The sequence below is a fragment of the Meriones unguiculatus genome, chromosome 20 (genome assembly GCF_030254825.1).
Source record: "Meriones unguiculatus strain TT.TT164.6M chromosome 20, Bangor_MerUng_6.1, whole genome shotgun sequence".
NCBI classification, from domain to species: domain Eukaryota; kingdom Metazoa; phylum Chordata; class Mammalia; order Rodentia; family Muridae; genus Meriones; species Meriones unguiculatus.
This window is the reverse complement of record NC_083367.1, coordinates 46,507,006-46,527,620: the sequence shown is the minus strand read 5'-3', so window position 1 is coordinate 46,527,620 and position 20,615 is coordinate 46,507,006. Positions and strand designations below refer to the sequence as shown.

The 20,615-nt window shown below is 46.8% G+C and overlaps 1 protein-coding gene and 1 long non-coding RNA gene across 2 annotated transcripts in view; one reads left to right on the top strand and one right to left on the bottom strand.

Moving 5' to 3' along the window:
* Window positions 1–12,569: 12,569 nt before the first annotated feature.
* On the bottom strand, window positions 12,570–20,200 carry LOC132649470 (uncharacterized). Its single transcript, XR_009587916.1, has 3 exons — window positions 19,792–20,200; window positions 13,805–14,054; window positions 12,570–13,532 (listed from the first exon to the last, which is right to left on the bottom strand). It is a non-coding gene; the product is annotated as an uncharacterized LOC132649470 (long non-coding RNA).
* Window positions 20,201–20,394: 194 nt separating this feature from the next.
* Armc2 (armadillo repeat containing 2) overlaps window positions 20,395–20,615 on the top strand; it is a 107,217-nt gene continuing 106,996 nt past the window's right edge. The window contains exon 1 of the mRNA XM_060373246.1: window positions 20,395–20,524. Within this exon, the coding sequence (XP_060229229.1) occupies window positions 20,470–20,524 (55 nt within the window). The 5' untranslated portion in view covers window positions 20,395–20,469. The remainder of the gene's footprint in view (window positions 20,525–20,615) is intronic.

The following is a 20,615-nucleotide window of genomic DNA, read 5'->3' as shown; positions in this document are numbered from 1 at the left end:
GTCTCATGAGGAGAGCCGAAAGGAAAATGGACAGTGGGTAGAATCGGCTTCCAGTATGTACCCCTGGACATATGCCAGGCATCCTCTACCTAGCTGCTGCCCCCGCCTGAGGGGAGGGGTACAGAGGACCAACCCCCAAGTTGGTCAAAATCAAGTTTGATTTTGTCATTTGATTAGCCCCAGGGAGAAGCATGAAAATCCCGTCAGAATGTGGCATCTCTCTTGATCCTAAAGATAGCTCTGAGGAAGGCCAGAGCTCTCATTCAGCTCTCCAGGGATTCCCCACACAGCTTCTTCAGGAAAAGCACACGATATATAGTTTATGGGAAATAAACAGGATGACATGCCGCTTTCAGCCCAGCTAAGCATGGGACTGACAGGGAAGACCAGGACTTCCAACTTCCTACACACGCATGTGCAAAGAACACGTTCTGTCATGGTCCCCTGCTCTCTGAGAAGTCGGACTGTGGCCCATCAGCAGAAGACACTGCCAAATGGCACAAATGCTGTCTTTAAGGTTGCTTTGGGCTCTGGGGTAAAGTCACTCACCTGAGTGGTGGGGTAGGGACGTTACACGCTGTATGATGGTGAGGTGGAGTTGGGAAGGGCCTCCTTACTTCCTCCTGGTGATTCCTAAGGGCTGTTTTGCCATTCTGGTCTCAGCCATCCTTGAACACCCGGCCGGTCTTTCTGAGCCTGTCTGGGACAGAGGCTTATAGAATAGAGACATTTTTCTTTTATGGATCTCTCAGGCACAGTGCTGTGGTGTCAAAAGATAAGGAGCTAACACCAAGATGTTGCCAGGTAAAATTTTTATTTGCAGCTAGGCCAGACTTACACTCTCCTCTGGAGAGTGGCCCCAACCAGAAACAGAAAGGTCTTTTTTTTGGTGACAAATGAGCAAGTGATTAAAAAGAAAAAGTTATTTTGTTGTTGTCCCTATTGGGGTGTGTGTGTGTGTGTGTGTGTGTGTGTGTGTGTGTGCGCGCGCGCGCGCGTGTGTAGTCTTGGCTGTCCTTTGACTTGCTTTGTAGACCAGGCTGGCCTCAAGCACACAGAAATCCCCCTGCCTCTGCCTCCCTGAATGCTAGGATTATAGGCGTGTGCCACCACACCCAGCTTCTGCAGTTATTTTTATGATCATGGGAAAGGTACATGATATGGGTTTATGGTCAGACAGTTCAAATACCATGAAACATTATGGTCAGTCAGTTCTCAGAACAACTAAAACAATCTATGATAAGTAATTCACAACATTATTTGAGGAAGAACAAATTAAGAAAGAAAAAGAAAAACCAAGTTGACCTCTAACTAAGGACATGATCAAAGTCTAACATCGTTTAGCTAAAAAGAAAATGGAGTCAGCTCTTCCTTGACATTAGTAATTAAGATTTAAGGTATAACTTTGACTCTCCCAGCGCCTCGGACAGAAAAATTTAGTAGCCTGAAAGTTAGTACCAGCCTGCAGCCACACTGAAATGGAGGAGAGAGCCATAAGGACCCAGCACAGTGACTCCAGTTCTGAACTGGTAGTTGAAGTAAGAGGATAGAAGGGAGGGGGCGCAAGCCAGTACTGCCTTCCTTGAGCCCAAATGCCTCAGGGCACACCTTGTGGCACACCTTGGGCCACCCGGGAAACAGGGCAGTTCCTGTCCTGGGATGCCTCCCAGAGTCCTCCCCTGTCTCCCCTTCTTGTTTCTCACCTATGCCCACCCACTGCCAAGAGAGAACCTGTTCCCCCACTTCCTTCCGGGTGCCACCCTGCCAGGCATGTCTTCATAATTAACCAGGACAAAAGGCCTTTTCTTTCCTTAATGTGCTTTGAGGCCTTGGAATGGAGGGGTGGAATTGTCTCCAGTTGGGGGAGCGATGACCCTGAGTTGGTTCCTAGACTTGTCCTAGGCCCACGTGGTGATGTTATGGCCCTGGGCAACCTTAGGCGGGGGAGAGAGAACGCTGCCGATCCCATGGTGTCCTTCAGTGATGGTGCTCCAACAGGGCCTGTTTCAGCCTCTTTCACTGGCCTCTCGCTTACTGGAGGGCCATACAGACATACAACCGACGGTATTTTAGACATTAATGCTTTCTTGACACCAAACTTCCTGGTCTGACTTCAAGTCTCTTCCTTTCCCTTCAGTCTTTAGACTTTTTAGACTTTTTACTCTACCAATGAAACATCTGTCAAACTATTCTTTAACTTTTTTTTTTTTTTTTTTTTGTAAATTGAGGTAACATTTTATAGGAAAATCCCAGCATGCTTTTTGGGGACATAAAATGCGGCCTCCCTAGCCGAGTAAATAGACCAACTTCTAAGCAAGAATTCCTAAGAGAATCAGAAACATTGTTTCCTTGGACGTAGACACTGGAGAAGTCAGGGAAACAATGTCAAGGCTATTCCTGACCGGGAATTCCGTGGTGTGAGAAAAGCTAGAAGTCAGCTGGGAAAATTCGGTAAAATAAAAGGAAGCTTGTTGGGTAATGATACCATTGAAATGTCAGAGCTCTTGGAGGTAGATCTGAGCGATCCAAAGGAAAGCCACAAGGTTAAAATGTCACCATGCTGTTTGACTTTCTGGCTACTTGTCTCCATGGCTCCAGCTATTTACATGCCTTCGGAGTCAAACCAAGGCCACAAGGGCTCCAGAACTGGCTGGCTCCTTCTTGTTTTGCTGGAGTGTAAGTTGTCAGTTAACTCTTTCATCACACACACACACACACACACACACACACACACACACACACGCGCGCGCGCGCGCGCGCGCGCGCACAGGCAAGCATGCATCATGGAACACTTCTTGTGGTTTTAGTATAAATCACTTCAGATCCTAATCTGGATCTGTATGTTATCTGAAAAAAAAAAATGTTTTTCTTTTTTTTTTCAGACTTGGTCTCAGGTATCCCAAACTAGCCTCAGACTCACTGTGTTAGCCGAGGTTGACCCGAAGCTGCTTTGCAGCTCTAGCTTTCAGTTCCCAGGTGCTAGGATTACAAGCATGTACCACCATGCCTGGTTAGTGCACTTCCGGGATAAAAGCCAGGGTTTCCTGCATCCTAGGCAAGCACTGTATCGGTGGAGCCACATCCCAGCCCTGTGGTGGCTAAGGTTAAGTAAGAACCTTTTCAGCTGCTCGTCAGAAGCCTGCATGAGGCTCGGCATCCAAGCCAGGCCTCTCCCCTCTCGTGAGTGCTTGTCTGTTTTCACGGCATCCCTTTCGTTGTATTCTCGAAGTAGATTCTCAGTTTTCTACTCACTGCCACATGGGCCACTCCCCTCCTGCCATACTGCAGGCTGCTGAAGGCAAGGGCTAGAGTCACCTTTGCAGTCCCCAGAGTGCGGAGAACAATCTGTCAGACATCGTTAAAACACGACATTGCTGGGTATTGGATGAGGAACGGGGAACGGCTCTTGCCAGTAAACATGCAGACTCATGCTTCCAAAGGACAAGCAAAAGGCCTTGCTTATTTTCCCCCACCTCATTCCCCACAGGATTTGAGTTGGCTTTATTCAACCGCACACAATATCAAGTAAAAAAAAAAACAAAAAAAACAAAAACGGACAAAACAGCTGGATAAACAGAAAACACTGTAAGAACATGGGGGTGGGGAGTTTAGTAAGCAGAAATGTGCATCAAAAATTAGGAGCATCTGAGTTTGGATCTGAATGTCTTGAGATCAAGGCAAAGACAGCAACGTAACTGGCTACGCATTCACACTGGGCCTGCGTGTTACAGCCACACCGCACCTGCACCGTTCCCCTTGCGGAGGGTTGGTTAACCTGTGCATTGGGGCAGGCCCCAGCTGAGCCACTCCTCATGTAAGCCCAGCGCTTGCCCTTCTCTCCAGTTGACCCAACGGGCATTGCTGTGTTAGTCATGAGGAGAAGATGTCTTCCTCATGGCAGCATGCAGGCAAGCTTGTAGCCGTGGACATGACGGTGCAATTTGTCACTGCAAACAGCCTAGAAGAGTCTAAAGAGGAAAGCCCCCTTCTGTTCTGCAGAAACCGTATTCCCCAGTGAAATCTACGGCCCCGTTGGTTTCTCTAGAGTCCTTTTCCTGGTGACCCCAGGCTCCCAGTCCCCAGGGAGGACACATTTGTTTCTTAGATGGTGTCAATGGAAAGCCAAGAGCTGAACCGTTACCATCACAGTGTGCACGGCTGATATACAAGCCTCCCAGTGATAGGTTCAATTTTTTTTATGAGTGACTTTTCAACCCACTTAAAACTCTAATTAACTGACTAGAGGATTGATTGATTAATAAACCGTGTGTGGCTCGGAGTCAGAGATACTCAAACAATGGTGCTTTCTCTGTGTCCCTCCGAGGCCTTTCAGAAACCACTCTGCCCTCCACCAGAGCCGAAGATTTAGTGACTTCGCCCCCAGCTTCAAACAGTGCACAGCCATTGCCCTTTTGCTCCACAGAAGCCACTGGAATCACTTAAGAGTTTTCTGAGCCTTGATTTTAGTTTACGATGAAGAGCAGGATGTGAACATAATTGGCGGATAGGGATATTCTCTCTGTCCTCCTTTCCACTCACCCTTGCTCTCTCAACCCCTTGTCAAACATAACTACTTGTTTCATGCTTGAAATCATATGTTTCATAGAAGTATGTTTCTGCCCGCCCTGCCCGTAGCTAGGCTGCCTCGCTGGGAAGCCATGGCTAAAATGTCAGTCCACTGTCTGCACAAATCTGGCCTGCTGGTGCTTCCTCATAATTAAAGCTGTCACCCTGTGGATAAGCAGCATGTGCCAAGGAGGTGTGGGTTCTTCGCTGCTCGCCACCCTGATGACGTGGCGCGGGCTCTACCCTGTATCATTTAGCAGCAGTCAAGGGAAAGCTCATCCTGGACTCTACAAACTTCCTTGTGCTGATGCCAAAAACCATGCTTTCTCTTGCTCAGCACAGGGTTTGTGAGGTTCGCCTAGACTATGGGATCATTCTTTCCCTATTATTGATGAGAAGGACACCATCGTAAGGCTATATAATCAGAACTGGCATAGGACGCACTCCTTTAATCCTAGTACTTGGGAGGTAGAGGCAGGAAGATCTCAGTGAATTTGAGGCCAGCCTGGTCTACATAGAAAGTTCCAGGCTAGTCAGGGGCTACACACAAAGAGACCCGCTCACAAGGAAGAGGAGGATCAGGAAGAGGAAGAAGAGGAGGAGGAGAAGAAGGAGAAAAAGGAAGAAGAGAGGGAGGTAAAGACATAGAGAATACATATTCTGCCCATAGTTCCTGGTTGGTTCCAGTATATACCATACTCACCCATGGATACCAAAACCCAAAGATGTTCAAGTCCTTTATATTAGATAGTATACTATTTGCATCTAACCCATGAGCACTCGCCCACACATCTAAAGCCATCTCTACAGTACTTTTAATAACTAAAACATTAGAAATATTATGCAGTTGCTCTATTATTATATTGTCAAAAAATAATAACCAGGAAAAGTATGGATATATTCAAGGCAGATATATTTTGTTCCTAATTTTAAAACTTATTTTCCATCATGTGTATGTGCGTGGGTGTCCGTGTGAATGCGGGTGTCCCCAGAGGCCAGAAGAGGGTGTTAGATTCCCCTACAGCTAGTTATGGGTGGTTGTGAACTGCCAGATATGGATAATGGGAACCAAACCTGGTTTGGTTCCTTTGCAAGAGCAGCACATGCTCTTAACTGGTGAACTATCTCTTCAGACCCTTCTAAATGTTTTTGATCCTTGCTTGGTTGAACCCATTAATTACCCACTCCCTGAGCACTGGATGTTGAGTTGCTTCCAGCTCTTGACTCTTGTGGAAGAAGGTGGCTATGTGCAGTGTGTGTCTTCTTCTGGATATAAGTCTTCATTTTCCCTGGCTAAATCCTGAGGAATAAATAGGATTTCTAAGTTGGGGTGTAGCTTGTTTAATCCTATTAGACTGTGTCTGTAATGGTTTGTCTTTACTGTTGGCACGACCAGGTTTAGAAACACTTAGGAGAAGGAGGTGCACCTCTGGGTGTGTCTGTGAGGGCTTTTCCAGAGGGTTCCCTGATGAAAGAAGACCCGCCCTGTTTGCAGGGCGCTATCCCATTGGTTGGAGGCCTGGAGGGAATAATGGGGGGAGGAGAATGGCAGCTGAGCACCACAGTGAGCATCTCCACCCTGCTGTCCCTCCCTCGCTGTAATGGAGCAAACTCTCTGAAGCTGTAAACGAAATAAAACTTACCTTCTTTAAAAAAAAAAAAAAAAAAAAAAACTTTTATTCTTTGTCACGTATTCTTGTTACAGTGACAAAAAGTAATCAATATGCTATCAAACCATTTACAATCCAACATTTCCTTCAACCTTATACCTCATTGCGCCATAATTCAAGGTGCTCCACATCCTTATAACAGGAAGCTTTGCCTTTTGAATCTTGGCTATTCTGGTGGATGATTGTACAGAGGATACTTCTGCGGCATTTTAAGTCTGCAGACTCAAAAGAAAGGTCCACAGATGATCTATATGTGTAAAGTTCTAAAAGTGAAAGATAACATAAGTGAAAAAAATAAAAACAGGGCCTGCCTCTGTGTGAGCCCCAAGTTGGAAGGGCACGGCTGAACTTCCTGGAAAAGTAGAGATGTTCTGTATTGCAGAGGGGAACGGTGACACAGCAGGGTCATTTGTCAAATTTGCATTAAGAGTTATACATCTTCAAGAGTAGAAATTTTAGCCAAAAGGACAGGGAAACATGTAATTGTGTGAGGAGTGTCTAGATATAGATATGGCAAGAATAGAGAATATTGGCAATTTTTAAAGCTGAGGGTCAGGCCGAGGTGGTTCATTATACTGTTCTATTCACTGTGAATGCATTGAGAATTTTCTACAGTAAAAGCTTTTAAACTATACTTTCTAATCCATAATTCCTTTTGACTATAACAAGACTCCTGGAACATTATCTAACATTTTTTATTGGCTAGAGGTTAAAAATGAGAAATTAAGTGGCTCATGCCATGAATCTGTCTCTCCTTAGTTCTCAGATAATTTTCATTTGAAAGTGTTCGGAAAAGGAAGAGGTCAGCATTGCAGTGTGGGCTCAGTCTTGAGGCTTGTAACTCGAGTTTCTTCAGAAAATAAATCAAAGGACTTTTTAACTTGAAAATTCATGAGCACTCAATTGCTAGCAAATTGCATGAGAATAATTTGATATCCCAAACATTAAATTGTCTAATTTAAAAACAAACTTATCTGTGCATTTAGGAATGAGTAATATGTTATGTTTTTGCTATGTTTTACCACAACTTAATAAAAATATAAGGAAGTACCAGAGAGATGGCTCCCTGGTTAGGAATGTGTACTGCTCTTCGTGAAAGACCAAAGCTCAATTCTTAGCACCCATGCTGAGTGTCTCCCAGACACCTTTCACTCCTGTAGGATCGACGCTTTGGTTTCTACAGACACCTGCATTCACCTGCACACCCCCACCCCAATATATAAGTGAAATAGACTTCCAAATGAAGAAATGAAGCACGGCCTTCTACCTCCTCCATATTTCCTTTGCCCTGGCATGTCACCTGACACTCATCACTGCAGTTCCTGGAAATACTTTGAAAACATTTCAAATGATTGTCCCCAGACTCCTCGTGAGCTACAGCCTAACGCCAACATTCCCTCAAGTCTGTAAAGACGAGGTAGTTCATCTGTAAATGTCCCAGAGCTTAATACAAACAGCTTGTTTTATATCAGTCTTTTAGTTTCACAATCCAAGCACCTCAGTTTCAGTGGAAGGGCCAGCAAGAAGAAACAGGATGGATTTTACGTCTTAAAAAAAAAAAAAATCAGTGAGTGGTGGTGGCCCTTGCCTTTGATCCCAGCACTCAAGAGACAGGTGGATCTCTGTGAGTTCAAGGCCAGCTTGGTCTACAGCACAAGTTCCAAGGCTACACAGAGAAACCCTGTCTTGGGGGGGGGGGGGGAATTGCTTCAGTATAAATGTACCAAAATGATTCAGAGAGAAGAGCTGAAGTCTAGAACGGAATCCTCATGAGGTTCTAATTTAGGTTTTCTTCAGGGCTGTAGACTGTCTTGGGCTGGGCGCCTGCAACTGCATTTTGAAATACCTGGTTCCAAAGATCATGGTGGCTTTAGAACAAGAACAGAGATCGCCCAGGGCAGCATCTGGCACGTGACATCTGAAGCAGCTCAGTGGCCGGTTAGGTGCTCTGCCTCAGCAAAATGCTCTGCGATGAACAGGCAGCGCTGCTTTCTTCTGGGAGAATGCAGGGGTGCTACTGTTCGAACCCAAGGCTCCATGCCTGCTAAACAAGTGTCAACCAGTGAGGCACACTCCAGCTCTGTCACCCCTGTTTTCTATCCTTGAGGCCCAGGGTAAGAACTATAAAGTCTTAAGAGGCTAACTCAAGTTGGGTCTAATTAAAAAATTATATTGATTGCCTACACATTTAGAGAGAGAGAGAGAGAGAGAGAGAGAGAGAGAGAGAGACTCGTAATGGCATTCTACGTGGAGATCAGAGAACAACTTGCAAGACTCAGTTCTCAGCTTCTGTGCGGGTCCTGAAATGGAACTCAGGTTGTCAGGTTTGGGAGCAGGCCCCATTATCTGGAGAGCCGTTTTGCTGGCCCTGACCTTCTGCCCCAGGTGTCCAGAAGTACCTGCTAGCATTCTGCCCTGCAGCCTGGTCAGGGAAAGGGCATGCTCTTTCCAACCATTGCACTTGGTAGAGGGGAAATAATTCCAGGAGGAAATGAGCTGAAACAGGGAGAACGGTTTGGGGGTGGGGGTGGGGGGGAAGCCTCCGGTGGGGGGGGCAGCTGTTCAGAGGGGCTTTCTGCGTGTGGCCCATTCTCCTCCATTTCATTTTCACTTATAGTATTTCACCTTTGTGCATCTTCTTCTTCTGTTCCTACCACAGTTTGCTTCACTACTGGAGCCCGAGTGAGCAGACAGTGTGCTTTGGGCTGCAAAGTAAACAGGACACTCATAAATGCATTTATTCACACAAATGACATTTTCGGTAGGAGGGACACAGGGCGGCTGACTGAGTGGCCAAGTTAAGTCATCCAGTTTCAGGAGGAGCCAGGTGTGGTGACAAGTGGATCTCTGTGAGGTTGAGGCCAGTCTGGTCTACATAGTTGGTTCCAGGACGGCCAGGGCCATCTAAAGAGACTGTGTCAAAAAGAGTAAGTCCAGAGCAATTTCATCTTTCTCCTCTACCGCCACACCCTAGCCAGTCAATAGCTGCCCTTGCTCTCCCGACATACCACCATCCAGAGGCGGAACTAAGGGGTTATTGTGTATTTTGGTCTCTTTTTAATAACTAAGGAACGTTTCCAGGAAATCCCTCAGTGATGTGTCTGCATGACTCATTGGTCACAATTGGGCTTCATGCTTCTTTCATGAATTACCATCAAGGAAAGGGGAATTTCCATAGTTGATTTAATCAAGATGGCTAGGAATAGCGCCAGCCTCCCTACAAGCTCAGGGCCACAGACAGTAAACTGGACAGAGCTGGGTGAGGTTCTGTTAGCAAATAATTGACATTTGTCACATCTGTGGTTCTATTTGAGGACTTTGACGTGTTGTGAGTCTTGTTCCCGAGAGATGGAAACACGAGTCTTAGGACCCTTCCAAGTCCGCGGCAGGCATGCTCAGTGTATAGGTATCAGCTGGTTTTCACCAGCCAGACACAAAACCCAGATGAAATGAGGCCTTGGGTGCCAGGCAGACATCCTCCCTGGTGAATGTGGAAGAGCGTGGGAAGACGAGCGTCAGTAGAGCGAGTGCTGACCTGAGCATAGCAGCTACCCTGCAAGCAGCGATGAACTCATGCCTCCTTTGGGGCAGCTTGGATACAGTTCTGGTTCCTCTAGGGGAGCTTGAGTACAATTCCTGTTTTTGCAACTATCGAGCCCATTTTCCAGACTTGTAGGGGATTCAGAGTTTTCTGCCCCTGAACACATGTCCTTCTGGTTTCATTGTTAACTGGTGCATTTTTTGTTGTTGTTGTTTTTGTTTATCACCAGGAGTTCTGTAAGGCAAAGTGAAGCCAGGTGGGCAAGACATTGTGTCTCCAACAGTTGAGGAGCAGACCTGTGATACAACAAAATTTGAAGGGTGCGAGTTCTCCACGGCACACCCCACTGACAGGGAGCAGAACTCGACAGTTCCCTGAAGTTGTTCCTTGGAGCCAAACTCGGCTTCCCTTCCTGTGATGGCACAAGGGTCCTTTCTCTGGAAGCCTGCTCCATCTCTCCCCAAACATTTCCACTGAATACCTTGGCACCCAAAGAACCTACATCCATGATAGATGTAACTGAATATCACTTTAATATTGTATGGGGACGGGGGGAGGGGGAGAGGGGAGGGAGGGAATCCCAGACCAGTACGGTTAAACCTAAATTCAAAGTTTCAAAATGAAATGCTGAATGCGCTGGAGTTTCTCTCCTCTTCCAGGTAACTAAAAGGGAATGTCCCCTCCCTGCAATCGATTCAACATTTTATGGAACCGAAAACATGGCGACATTAATAGTGTTTTGCAGAATGGAAGGAAAAACTTCATTCCTGATTCTGCTCTTCTCCTGCCTCCGCAAAGCTATTGGTGGGCTCCTGTGAACATCGGATTATTTATCTGCCTCTGTTCATAAAGTGGATATATGGTAGTAAGCGTGCACTCTCAGGACATAGGCAGGAGGCCTCCGGCTTGCAAACACACTCTAACATCGTGTTGTATTTGACAGGACCAATGCATCCTTCAGATCACAGGTCGCTGGCGTCTGTAACTGTATCTCAGGCTGACGTCACTGTGTGGATGCCTCCAGCTTAGCCCCCCCCTCGCCCCCACTGCCAGCAGTAGGCAGGTTTGAAATAGTGTCTTTAACAGAAGGACCTTGAGCCTCACTGCTGGTTCCTTTTGTAGGTTTTAGATACTGTTGAGGCTTTCTGGTGGTTCTGGCTGCGAACACTCTCTCTTACGATACTATCAAGTATTGACAGTGTTTCTCTGCTATTCTGAGCTGGCCCCAGGCCCACGGGGTTGAGAGTATAATACACATGTGGGTGTTATCAGGAATGTTCCAGAAAGCGCCATGTGATTTTCTCTGGGGATCATTTTTTTTTTCCAGGCAGAATTAACCCTTTCAGAGGATCGTTGTACTTGTTTGTCCTAGTTGTGACAGGAAGGCCTGAGGGTGAGGATTTCTTTCTTCCTCAGAAAGCCGCCCAACTCTTAATTTCAATCTTATGCTGACTGCATAATGGAAAAAAATGCCTGGCATATTTGTGAGAGTAAGTGTGAATTGTCGCCTGGCCATTTGAAAATTTAGAACTAGATGACTATTCCAGAAGCACATTAGCCTTTCATGACGTCCTTTCCCCCAAATTAAATTGCTGGGTTTTAAGTAAATGATTCCCTGTTTTTCCTATCTTTTCTTGTGCTGCAAATATAAATCAGTATTTTTAAAAAATAGTCATTCAGAGACTATTTATGTTTGGCAAACATAGCTTCATTTTCAATGCTGAGTTACAGTTTCACACAAAAAAGCCTGGAGATAGAATGGGCTTTTTTTTTTTTTTTTTCAGCTGCATTTTGTAAAGGAAAATTAATTGCAACTCTTGCTCTCCTAGCCTGTGTACTGTGGGGGAGAGGACAAGCAAAGAGTCACAGAGATAATCTGAGGCTCTGAGCAGGCACCATGAAGATGCTGGCTTCGTGGCCTTTTCATCCCTAGCCCTGTATCAGCCTTTCTGACTGCCTGTGAACCCATGAGACCATTTAAGGTGTTTCCCCTGGGCATCACCTCTGCTGTGCCCTCTGGTGGCCCTGGCCCACCACTGCTGCTGCCTCAGCAAAATTTGACCTTGGTGCTATCAAGAGCCGTCTTTCCTCTAGTCACCGTACCTGTGATCCCAGATGTCTATGTGTCTGAGGACAATGCTCCAGCTGAGGGGGAGTAGGTTTGTCTCCTCAGCTGCCCACAGTAGCCATTGCACGGCCACTCTCTGGGGGCTTACACGCTGAGAAACTGGTGGCCTCTCTTCCTGAAAAACATGCTTGTTCCCTGGGCCCTACATCATTTAGAAGACCATAGTGTATCATTGCTTCAAAAAACCATTTCTCCTCTTAGACTAGGTAGACCCAAACCAAAGAATAAAGCTTAGCTGTTACTCATACCACATGTAAAAGGAAACTCGAAATAGATCAGCAGCTTACAGGTAAGAGCCAAACCAGTAAAACTTATCAAAGAAAACAGGAGAAAAGCCTCGTGGTGCTGATGCAATGGAGCCTTGGATCTGGGTTCCACACACAGGGGAACGGATAAATAGACCCCAATAAAGTTAAGAACCCGTAACATCAAAGGACATTGTCACGAAAGTGAAAATAAAAAGAACAGAATGAGCTGGGCAGTGGTGGCACATGCCTTTAATCCCAGCACCTGGGAGGCAGAGGCAGGCAGATCTCTGTGAGTTCGAGGCCAGCCTGGTCTACAGAGTGAGTTCTAGGACAGCCAGGGCTACATAGAGAAACCTGGTGGGTGATAATGGATGGAATGAGCCAATTCAAGCCAGATTAGAGTATGTAAATGCAAGTTTATTGGGAGGACAGCTCTCAAGTTCACCAACCTCACAGGAGGGGGTCAGTAAAGTTGTCACGAAGAGGCAGAGAGAGAGAGAGAGAGACAAAGAGAGATAGAGAGATACAGACACGGACACACACAGAAACAGTGACAGAGATACAAAAACAGACACACAGACACACAGAGAGAGAGATACAGACAGATAGACACACACATACACAGACAGTGACAGAGAGACAGAGAACCAAAATATCTGGATTATATAGTGAAGAGCCTCTGGGGAGAGGAAGCCCCACCCTGGGCTGGAAAGTTCAGGTAGGAGGTGGGGTATGTCAGCCATGCCCTGTAGCAGGTAGGGACTGAAGGATGCTGGGAGAACCTGGAAGCCAGGTCTGCTTTGGTTAAATGGGCACCTCAGCCACTTGTCCCAGGTCTGAATCCCAACAAAACCCTGTGTCCAAAAAGAAACAAGCACACACACACACACACACACACACACACACACACACACATCTATAGAATGGGAGACTCTGCAAATCCCACACGTGACGTTGTGTGGCTTTTCCTGAGGAGGTGTGAACGAATGTCTGCCCACTCCAGATGGGGCACCAAGGGTGACCGAGGAAGTCATTCCTCCCAAGACTTACTCGGGGAACAAATGAGCTCACTATGGTGACTGACAGAAGCACGGATGACCCAAATGAAGTTACATCACCCAAAGCCCCCTATGCCAGCTAGCAGCACAGGTTAAACTGCATCCTGTGTCCACAGCCCAACTTAGCAGCACCGCCAAATGCCTCTTCTCCAGAGCCATTGCTGGATTGCTTGACTGCTCCTTGTTTACACAGCTGTGGGAGGGAACGTACTTGAGTCTCAGGACTTTCTGGGCTTCCTGTAACTTCCTTCAGCTTTCTAAGTCTTTGAGCTTCTCCCTTCCTCTCTCCAGGAGAGAATGTTCCGAATGTGGATGAGATACCTACACGAAACGTAGAAAGGGTTAATCTCCACAATATATAAAGAACTTTCATGTCTCAATGACAAATGGGCAGACAACCAAATTTTAAAATATCAAAGCACTTGGATTAATGTTTCTGCAAAGAAGACCTGTACACTGACATCCATGTGAAAAAACGTTCAGTATCACTGATCCACCTTGAGATATCTCTTCACACTCAGTAGGATGATTATAATCAAAAACAGGAAATAGGAATTACTGTGCAAAACACGGAGGGGTTAGAACATTCGTACCTTGCCGATCAGAATGTAAAATATGAGCTACCGTGGAGAAGGCCTCAATGGCTCCTGAAAATGCTGAGTATGGAGCTGGCAAGATGGTATTGTCGATGGAGATACTTGCCACAATTCTACGAAACATGAATTTGATCTCCTGGAATTCAAGCGGTGGCTGTGGAGGACTGACTCCTGCGACCTGCCCTCTGGTCTCCACACACCCACTGTGGCAGATGGGTGCTCCCTCCACATGTACGAATTCAGACACCTAATGCACAGATAAATGCAACTGAAAATGTAAGGCTGAACAGGGTCAGGAGTAGGGAGACTCAGGAGGAGGCGGGAAAACGACAAGGTAGAGGCCAACCTGAGCTGAGCAGAGAGGCCCTGTCTCAAAGCCTATCTCTGGTCTGTGTTTATTTGTACGACCCCCACCTCAGGAACCCCCCCCCCCCCCCCGTATTCTCAGGTAAGACATGCTACCGGAAGGGCTGAGAAGAGGCTGCGCAGGCGGGCCCTGGTGGTTACCACCCTCTAATGGGCACGCCCCTTTGCTTCAGTTGCATTCCACAGTCATCCACATTTCAAAGCTAGATCCTGTTTTGGGGTGGGGTGGGGAATGCGTTTGAGATGGCTTAGGAGTTCAAATTAGTTTCTGACAGTGATGCATCTTTGAGACCACTGTGGGCTCCTCGGCAGCTGCTGGCTGGCCAGCAGCTCAGCTCTAGGGGTTCAGTGAGGGATGAGAGACACCGGAAGTCCTCCTCTGGCTTCCACGTGTGCCTGAGTGCAGTGCGCACTCCTGTGCGGGGCGGGGCTGAGGCCCTCACATTGACGACGGCTGTGTAAAGCTCTGTGTAGAAGCAGCAAGGTAGACACAGGCTCAGAACACCCCCTTCCCACTGAGGGCCAGACAGCGGTGATGTCTGAGGAAAAGCCCCTGAAGGTGGGACAGGGAGGAGCTTTGGAGGTGGTAACAGTAGATGTGGAAGCAGCTTGTCCCTGAGCACATTTGCCCGGTGGAGGCCATGGTTATTGACAGGCCAGGCTAACTACAGAGATAGGGCAGGCAAGAGGATGTGGTGCTGCAGAGGGGCCATTCCTCCTCCCTTCTGAGCAAAGTCCTGTTTGTTTGCTGTTTTCTTGGTGTGATGTGATGTCTTGTTTTATGTGGAGTGTGGCCTTAGAAGGCCCTTCCTGTCTGAGCTTCCCAGATGCTGGTATCACAGGTATGCACCACCACGCCCAGTTTGGTGAGAGTCCGGAGAACAAGGCCTAGCCTCTGGGAAGCTCCTCCAATGGGGCACTGTCCGGTTCAGCACCTCTCCCGTTGCTGACCTTGACCTCAGTCAGGGTGGACCTGCGGGGCCTGCTGTCTGGAACTGCCAGCTGCTCCAAGATGCAATCAAGCTTCCCAAGGCTTAAGCCACTGAGCTTGAAGTCTGGACCGCTCTTCCACTAGATGCTGGCTATACTGAGAGGTGTGGACAAGGCCCATCAGGAACCCTGTGCCCTTCCACATCATTAGAAGTCAGAGAAAGGAGGCTCTGAGGTGGGGGGAGGGGGCTTGCAGCCCATGAACAGAGAAGAGCAGGACCCGAAGGAGTCGGGCTCTCTATTCCTGGACCAACTACAAAATTATACCAAGGTCCTTCCCAGAACTGGAATTTGAGCAAAGACAAGTTTCTGTTTCCTTCCATGCACTAATAAAAACAGCGAAGGGGCCGCTTTTCATTTTAGCAACCTCCAAGTGTGAAAACAGAAGTGCCTAGAAAGCGTCATTTCCCTGAATGACTCTCTGTGCTGAAATTCACTTTCCCGTTGCAGTTCGGGCCAGCCAGACTACTCTTGGCTTTCAAGTCTCGGAGAGGAATTGTTTTCTTCACACCACATCGTGAATAGGCGTCCTGTTTCTTCCTGTCATGTTTCCGCTCTGTTTGCATCACAACTTAGCACTCAGAGAGCCTTGTAGAGATGACACGGGAGGCAAGGCAGGCTTATTTTAAACTATGTGTTTTTGGATCACACTAGACTCCCATGCAGTTGTAAAAAATAATAGACAAGAGGTCCCAAGAGGCCCCACCTACCATCCGCCTAGTTCCCGGATGGTAAAAGCTTACAGAGCTCGCATGCATTCTGACAGCCAGCATATTGATTCCTCACTAGACCTGGGGTTTCTCTGTTTTGTGCACATTAAGTGTGTGTTTATTAGTCCTGTGGAGCATGGGCTGTTTTGCGCTCTGCTGAAGACAAAGTCCTCTGTGACTCACAGGGCCGATGAAGAGCATTTACTGTTTGGTGGTTGTATTCTGTCTTCTTGTAGGTGACATACCTTACTTGGTTAGTACCTTTTAATCAAATAACATAAAATATCACATGGCTCTTATGCCAGTGAGGATATGTTTAATAGCATTTCGTCTCAGGAATCTTGTGGACAGAAGCCGAGGTCCATCCAACCTGATCTAGGATCTGAGAAGATGGCTTCCATCTCCAGCTGGGCTATGATATCTAGTGATTAGTGATTAGAGCTAGTGATTCTTTTTTTTTTTTAATCTTCCTTTCTTGACTTGAATGCGCATCTGTGCCTGCGTGTTCAGTTTTCTCTAGTTGCGATAAACACTCTGACAAAAACAATTCGGCTCACACTTCTGGTTAACAGCCCATCACCTAGGGAAGCCAGGGCAGGAACTCAGCCATGGAGGCGCACTGCTGACTGCCTTGCTTTTTCCTGTTTATGCTCAGCCTGCTCTTACACAAGCCAGGGCCACCTGCTCAGGGTGTCCCCCCATGATGCTTTGGGAAGGGGGTGCATGTTCGTGTGTGCATGCATGCATGTGTGGGGAGACTGATCTCAGGGCCTTGAGCCTAACATGGAAGTGCTCCTTCAGCTTCCTGAAGGAGATGTCTTCCATCCTGTTATACTGTTGTAAATGGAAAGGGTCCACACTTCTCCTTCCTGATTCTGGACACTGTAGGTTGAGAGGGCACGGCTCAGTGATGTCAGCTGCGACCACGTGGAGAGCTATGGCTGACACACGTTGAGCCACAGGGCCCCGCTCTGCAACCGACAGCTTCCAGATTATTGCTAAACAAATTAGTACATCAGGGGGTTGGTGTTTAAGCTCCTTTGGGTAGAACTGTGTGTTTTTTGCTGTGGCTGGTTGATAGGTGTGGGCGGTAATGTCTCAGAGGTGACTTGGATCCAACGGGTGGGGGGGTGGGGGTGGTTTGAAACGCTAAGTTGATACATCTCTTTGTCTCAAGTGGTAACTCAATAGGCCCTTTGCTCATCACTCTCCCTGTCAACCATCTGAGCTCTGTCGGGCAGGCAGAGGCAATGTGTGTGAAAGAGGTGTAATCCTTGGGTACTAGGCACCGACTGAGCCCCTTTAAACGGAGGTTTGTGCTGTAACTTTTTAGTTGATGCTTTCAGTCAGTCTCCATTGCTTTCTGTCTGTCAAGGTCCATGAACTCAGTGAATTTTCATCACGTTGTAAGGTCCTATTGAAGTACACGGAAAGACATTCGTGCTTTTGAATTTGTATGCAAGGACTGCGCGAGCCATCAGCTTGATGAATTCTTTACAGGGACTGTGTGATAAATATAATTAAATGACTGAACATCTTGAAGGGAGTATTAGAATTTTAAGTTGGCAGTCTTTATTCCTTGGCAGCAGCATTTATTTCCTAAAAGTTACATCTCTGTTACAGTCGTAAGATTATGGTGGGGAAGGAATTTGAGCAACTAATAAACTATTATTTTAACCTGTATCTTCTCAAGAGTATACCTAACAGATAGATAATAAGAAATAGATTTAAGTACAAGGTATGCGTGGTGTAAACTATAAGCTTTAAAAAAATCTATTAGGGTCTGGCAAATAAAAGCCCCCTACCCGTTTACATTCTTTTGCATTGTGTGTGTGTGTGTGTGTGTGTGTGTGCACCCCACACACATGTGAAATATGCAATGTGTATGCGTGGATCTGGAATTCCAGCGAGTTGTGAGCCAGTCTGTGTGGCCGCTGGGGACCAGACTCTGATAATCTACAAGAGCAGCAAACACTTCATAACTGCTGAGCCATCTCTCCAGGCCAACCCTGCACTTTTATATCAGAGAGATCAAGTAGCACGTTGTCAATTCACCACCTACATAATCCTGTTAATGCCAAATCCAGGGGTTCAGTGGGACATTTTCAAGTGAAGGCTCTGAGGGTCCTCATGATGCCTAGAGCCCAGCACTGCCGAGGGAGAACCCCTCCTGACCGTGGAGAAGGGGCCTGGCCTGAAAGGTTACATCATCCATGTACAGTGTTAGGGCAGCCCTCTGGCCTTTCATACCAAGAACACCAGCTCACATGCCCCTTTACTAGCAGCGTGCTGTGAACCTAAACTTCTGAACTGCCCATTTCAAATTCAATATTTCAAATTCAAATAATAATCCTGGGATTAACCTTTCTGGGTTACTGTAAACTCCAAATAAGATACAGAACAAAATGTTCCAAGTGAAATCAATTTGGAAACCGTAAATTACTCGATAAATGCCTAATACTCATAACTAATCATTTCTCCTTCAGGTCTAGAGACATATTGGTAGCTTTGAGTTTTAAAGCCATCCTCTTTACAAAAACCCACCTGTGTAGAATTCTTTTAAACAGCCACCAGATAGCTGGAGGAGCTGTCAAGACAGCCACACAGGCTTCTGCTGTGGTAGCCTAATTGTCCCCTATAAACTCTGTCTTTGTCAATTTTTTTTCCGGTTATTCTAGCCCGCTTGGCTGACATCTGGCCTTCTGGGTTGACTGGCTCCATATTTCAATGACATGCTTACAAGGTCTAGTTTAAAGCAACATTCTAGACACAAGGCCATAGCTGACAACTAATTGTTTGCTTTTGTTGTTTTATTTGTTTTTTTATTTGTCTTTTGAGACAGGGTTTCACCCTGCAGCCCAGGCTAGTTTTGAACTTGTGGTAATCCTCCTGTCTAAACTGCCCACATGCTGGGATTATAGGCCTGAGCCATGTCTATTTTCACAGGGTTTTTTAAGCCGCTGTTTTAGTGGAGGTGATAATTTTAGAGTTAGGAGTCGGCTACTGAAACTCTTGGGAAGGCATAGAGGTCCAATCTGGGGTGAGGGTTAAAAAGATGAACAAACTGAATTTCTATTGGCTACTGTAGTTTGAAACATTTGTTGTATTTCACCCGACATCATTTAGAAAGATGTTGAGGTTGAGTTAATATCAATCATTTAACAGCATAAAAGTAATTTAATAATTACCAGTCATTTAATAGCAGAAAAATTAGGAAATGCTATCTAACTCTTCACCTAGGGTCAGATAAACATTATTGTACTTTAATGGCCACCAAGAGACCCGAATGGAGTTGTATTTTAATCACATCTCACAATTGTGAAATCAAAGTAGTAGTTATGTCTTTCTGTGCAGCAAGCAATGTCCTGTTGGCTAACTGAGTCTGGTGACTAGTACATGCGACTAAAAAAATGACGGATCCTGTTCCCAGTGAACACAAATATTTAGTTCTGGGCCCTAAACTTAATCAGTGATTGAGTTCTCATTGCCTGTGATGTGGGAAATCTTGTTAGGCACTTGGAAAACTTTTTCTTTCTTTGGTTCCGGGTGTCATTTCTCATCAAATGTAGCATGTGTGTAAACTAGATGCAATTTATTCTTTACGAGAAGCTTGGCACCATGGAATGTGGCATTTTTCCAGTGTTGGTAACACTTGCTCTGATAATCCCTATATATATATATATATATATATATATATATATATATATGCCGTAGTGTAAACTTAGAGCATAAGCCTCGTTTGTATTCCACACATGTTACCTAACGATCCAGTGTAGGAGCAAACAGAATTGGAACTAGAAACATAAACGGTACTCTTTTTTTTTTTTTTCTCCCCTCCCCACGCTGGGCCGTTGTGATGCAGTAAGAACACAGAGACTAGCCATAGCAACCCTAGACTTAAATCCCTCTGGCACTCACCTGATTTGACCTCGGGTCCCTAGTTGTGAGCTTGCTTTATAAACTGTTGAGTGCTGCACAAATGCAAGGAGTTAATATCCAGCAGGTTAGCATTCATGGCAATGTTCACGGCGCTTTCTATTTACTTTGTCACAGCCCCAAGCTTCAGCTAGACGCACACAGGTTGAGACCCCACTCCCTTAGGCGTAAGAGATGGGGACGTTAAGGAACGGGTTCCAGGTGAAGGCTGAAACCGACTCTTTCCCCAAAACATTAAATTGTTCCTCTGCCTGTAGCTTAATTGAGGCTCGGGGATGTCACGGGGAGAAACAAACATGGCTGAATACATTGCTAATGTAAAAGAAGCCTCTAGCCTTTCTCCTGTGGGCATCCTCCTGCCTGCACTCCCGCACCGGCCACCTCCACGCTTGGACCCAGCTACGCCTGCGTGGCGGGATCGGCGCAGGCTCAGTGGCGGGGAGTGGAGCAGGCCCGCCCCGCCCCGCCCTGCAAAAGCGGGAGGACACGCTGAGCTCCGCCGGGGTCCGGGTGTCGAGCGCTCGTCACCGGTGCTGTGGGTCGAGCCCGGAGTTCCCTTCCCACTACCTACTGTAGCGCATCTCGCCCCGCTCCGCGGCGCCCCGGTTCTGCAGGCTCACAGCCCGGCCTGCAGCGGAAGGTGGTTTGTGTACGGTTACCATGGAGACGCTGGCCGGCGAGGCAAAGCCGGTGCGCAGAAGGGCGGGAGGGCGAGGTGAGGATGCTTCAGCGCTCTGCTCTGACATGGACCGGTGGAGGAGCGGGCTTTGCCGGGAGTGGGAGAGCCGTCGTGCGAGCGGGAGGTG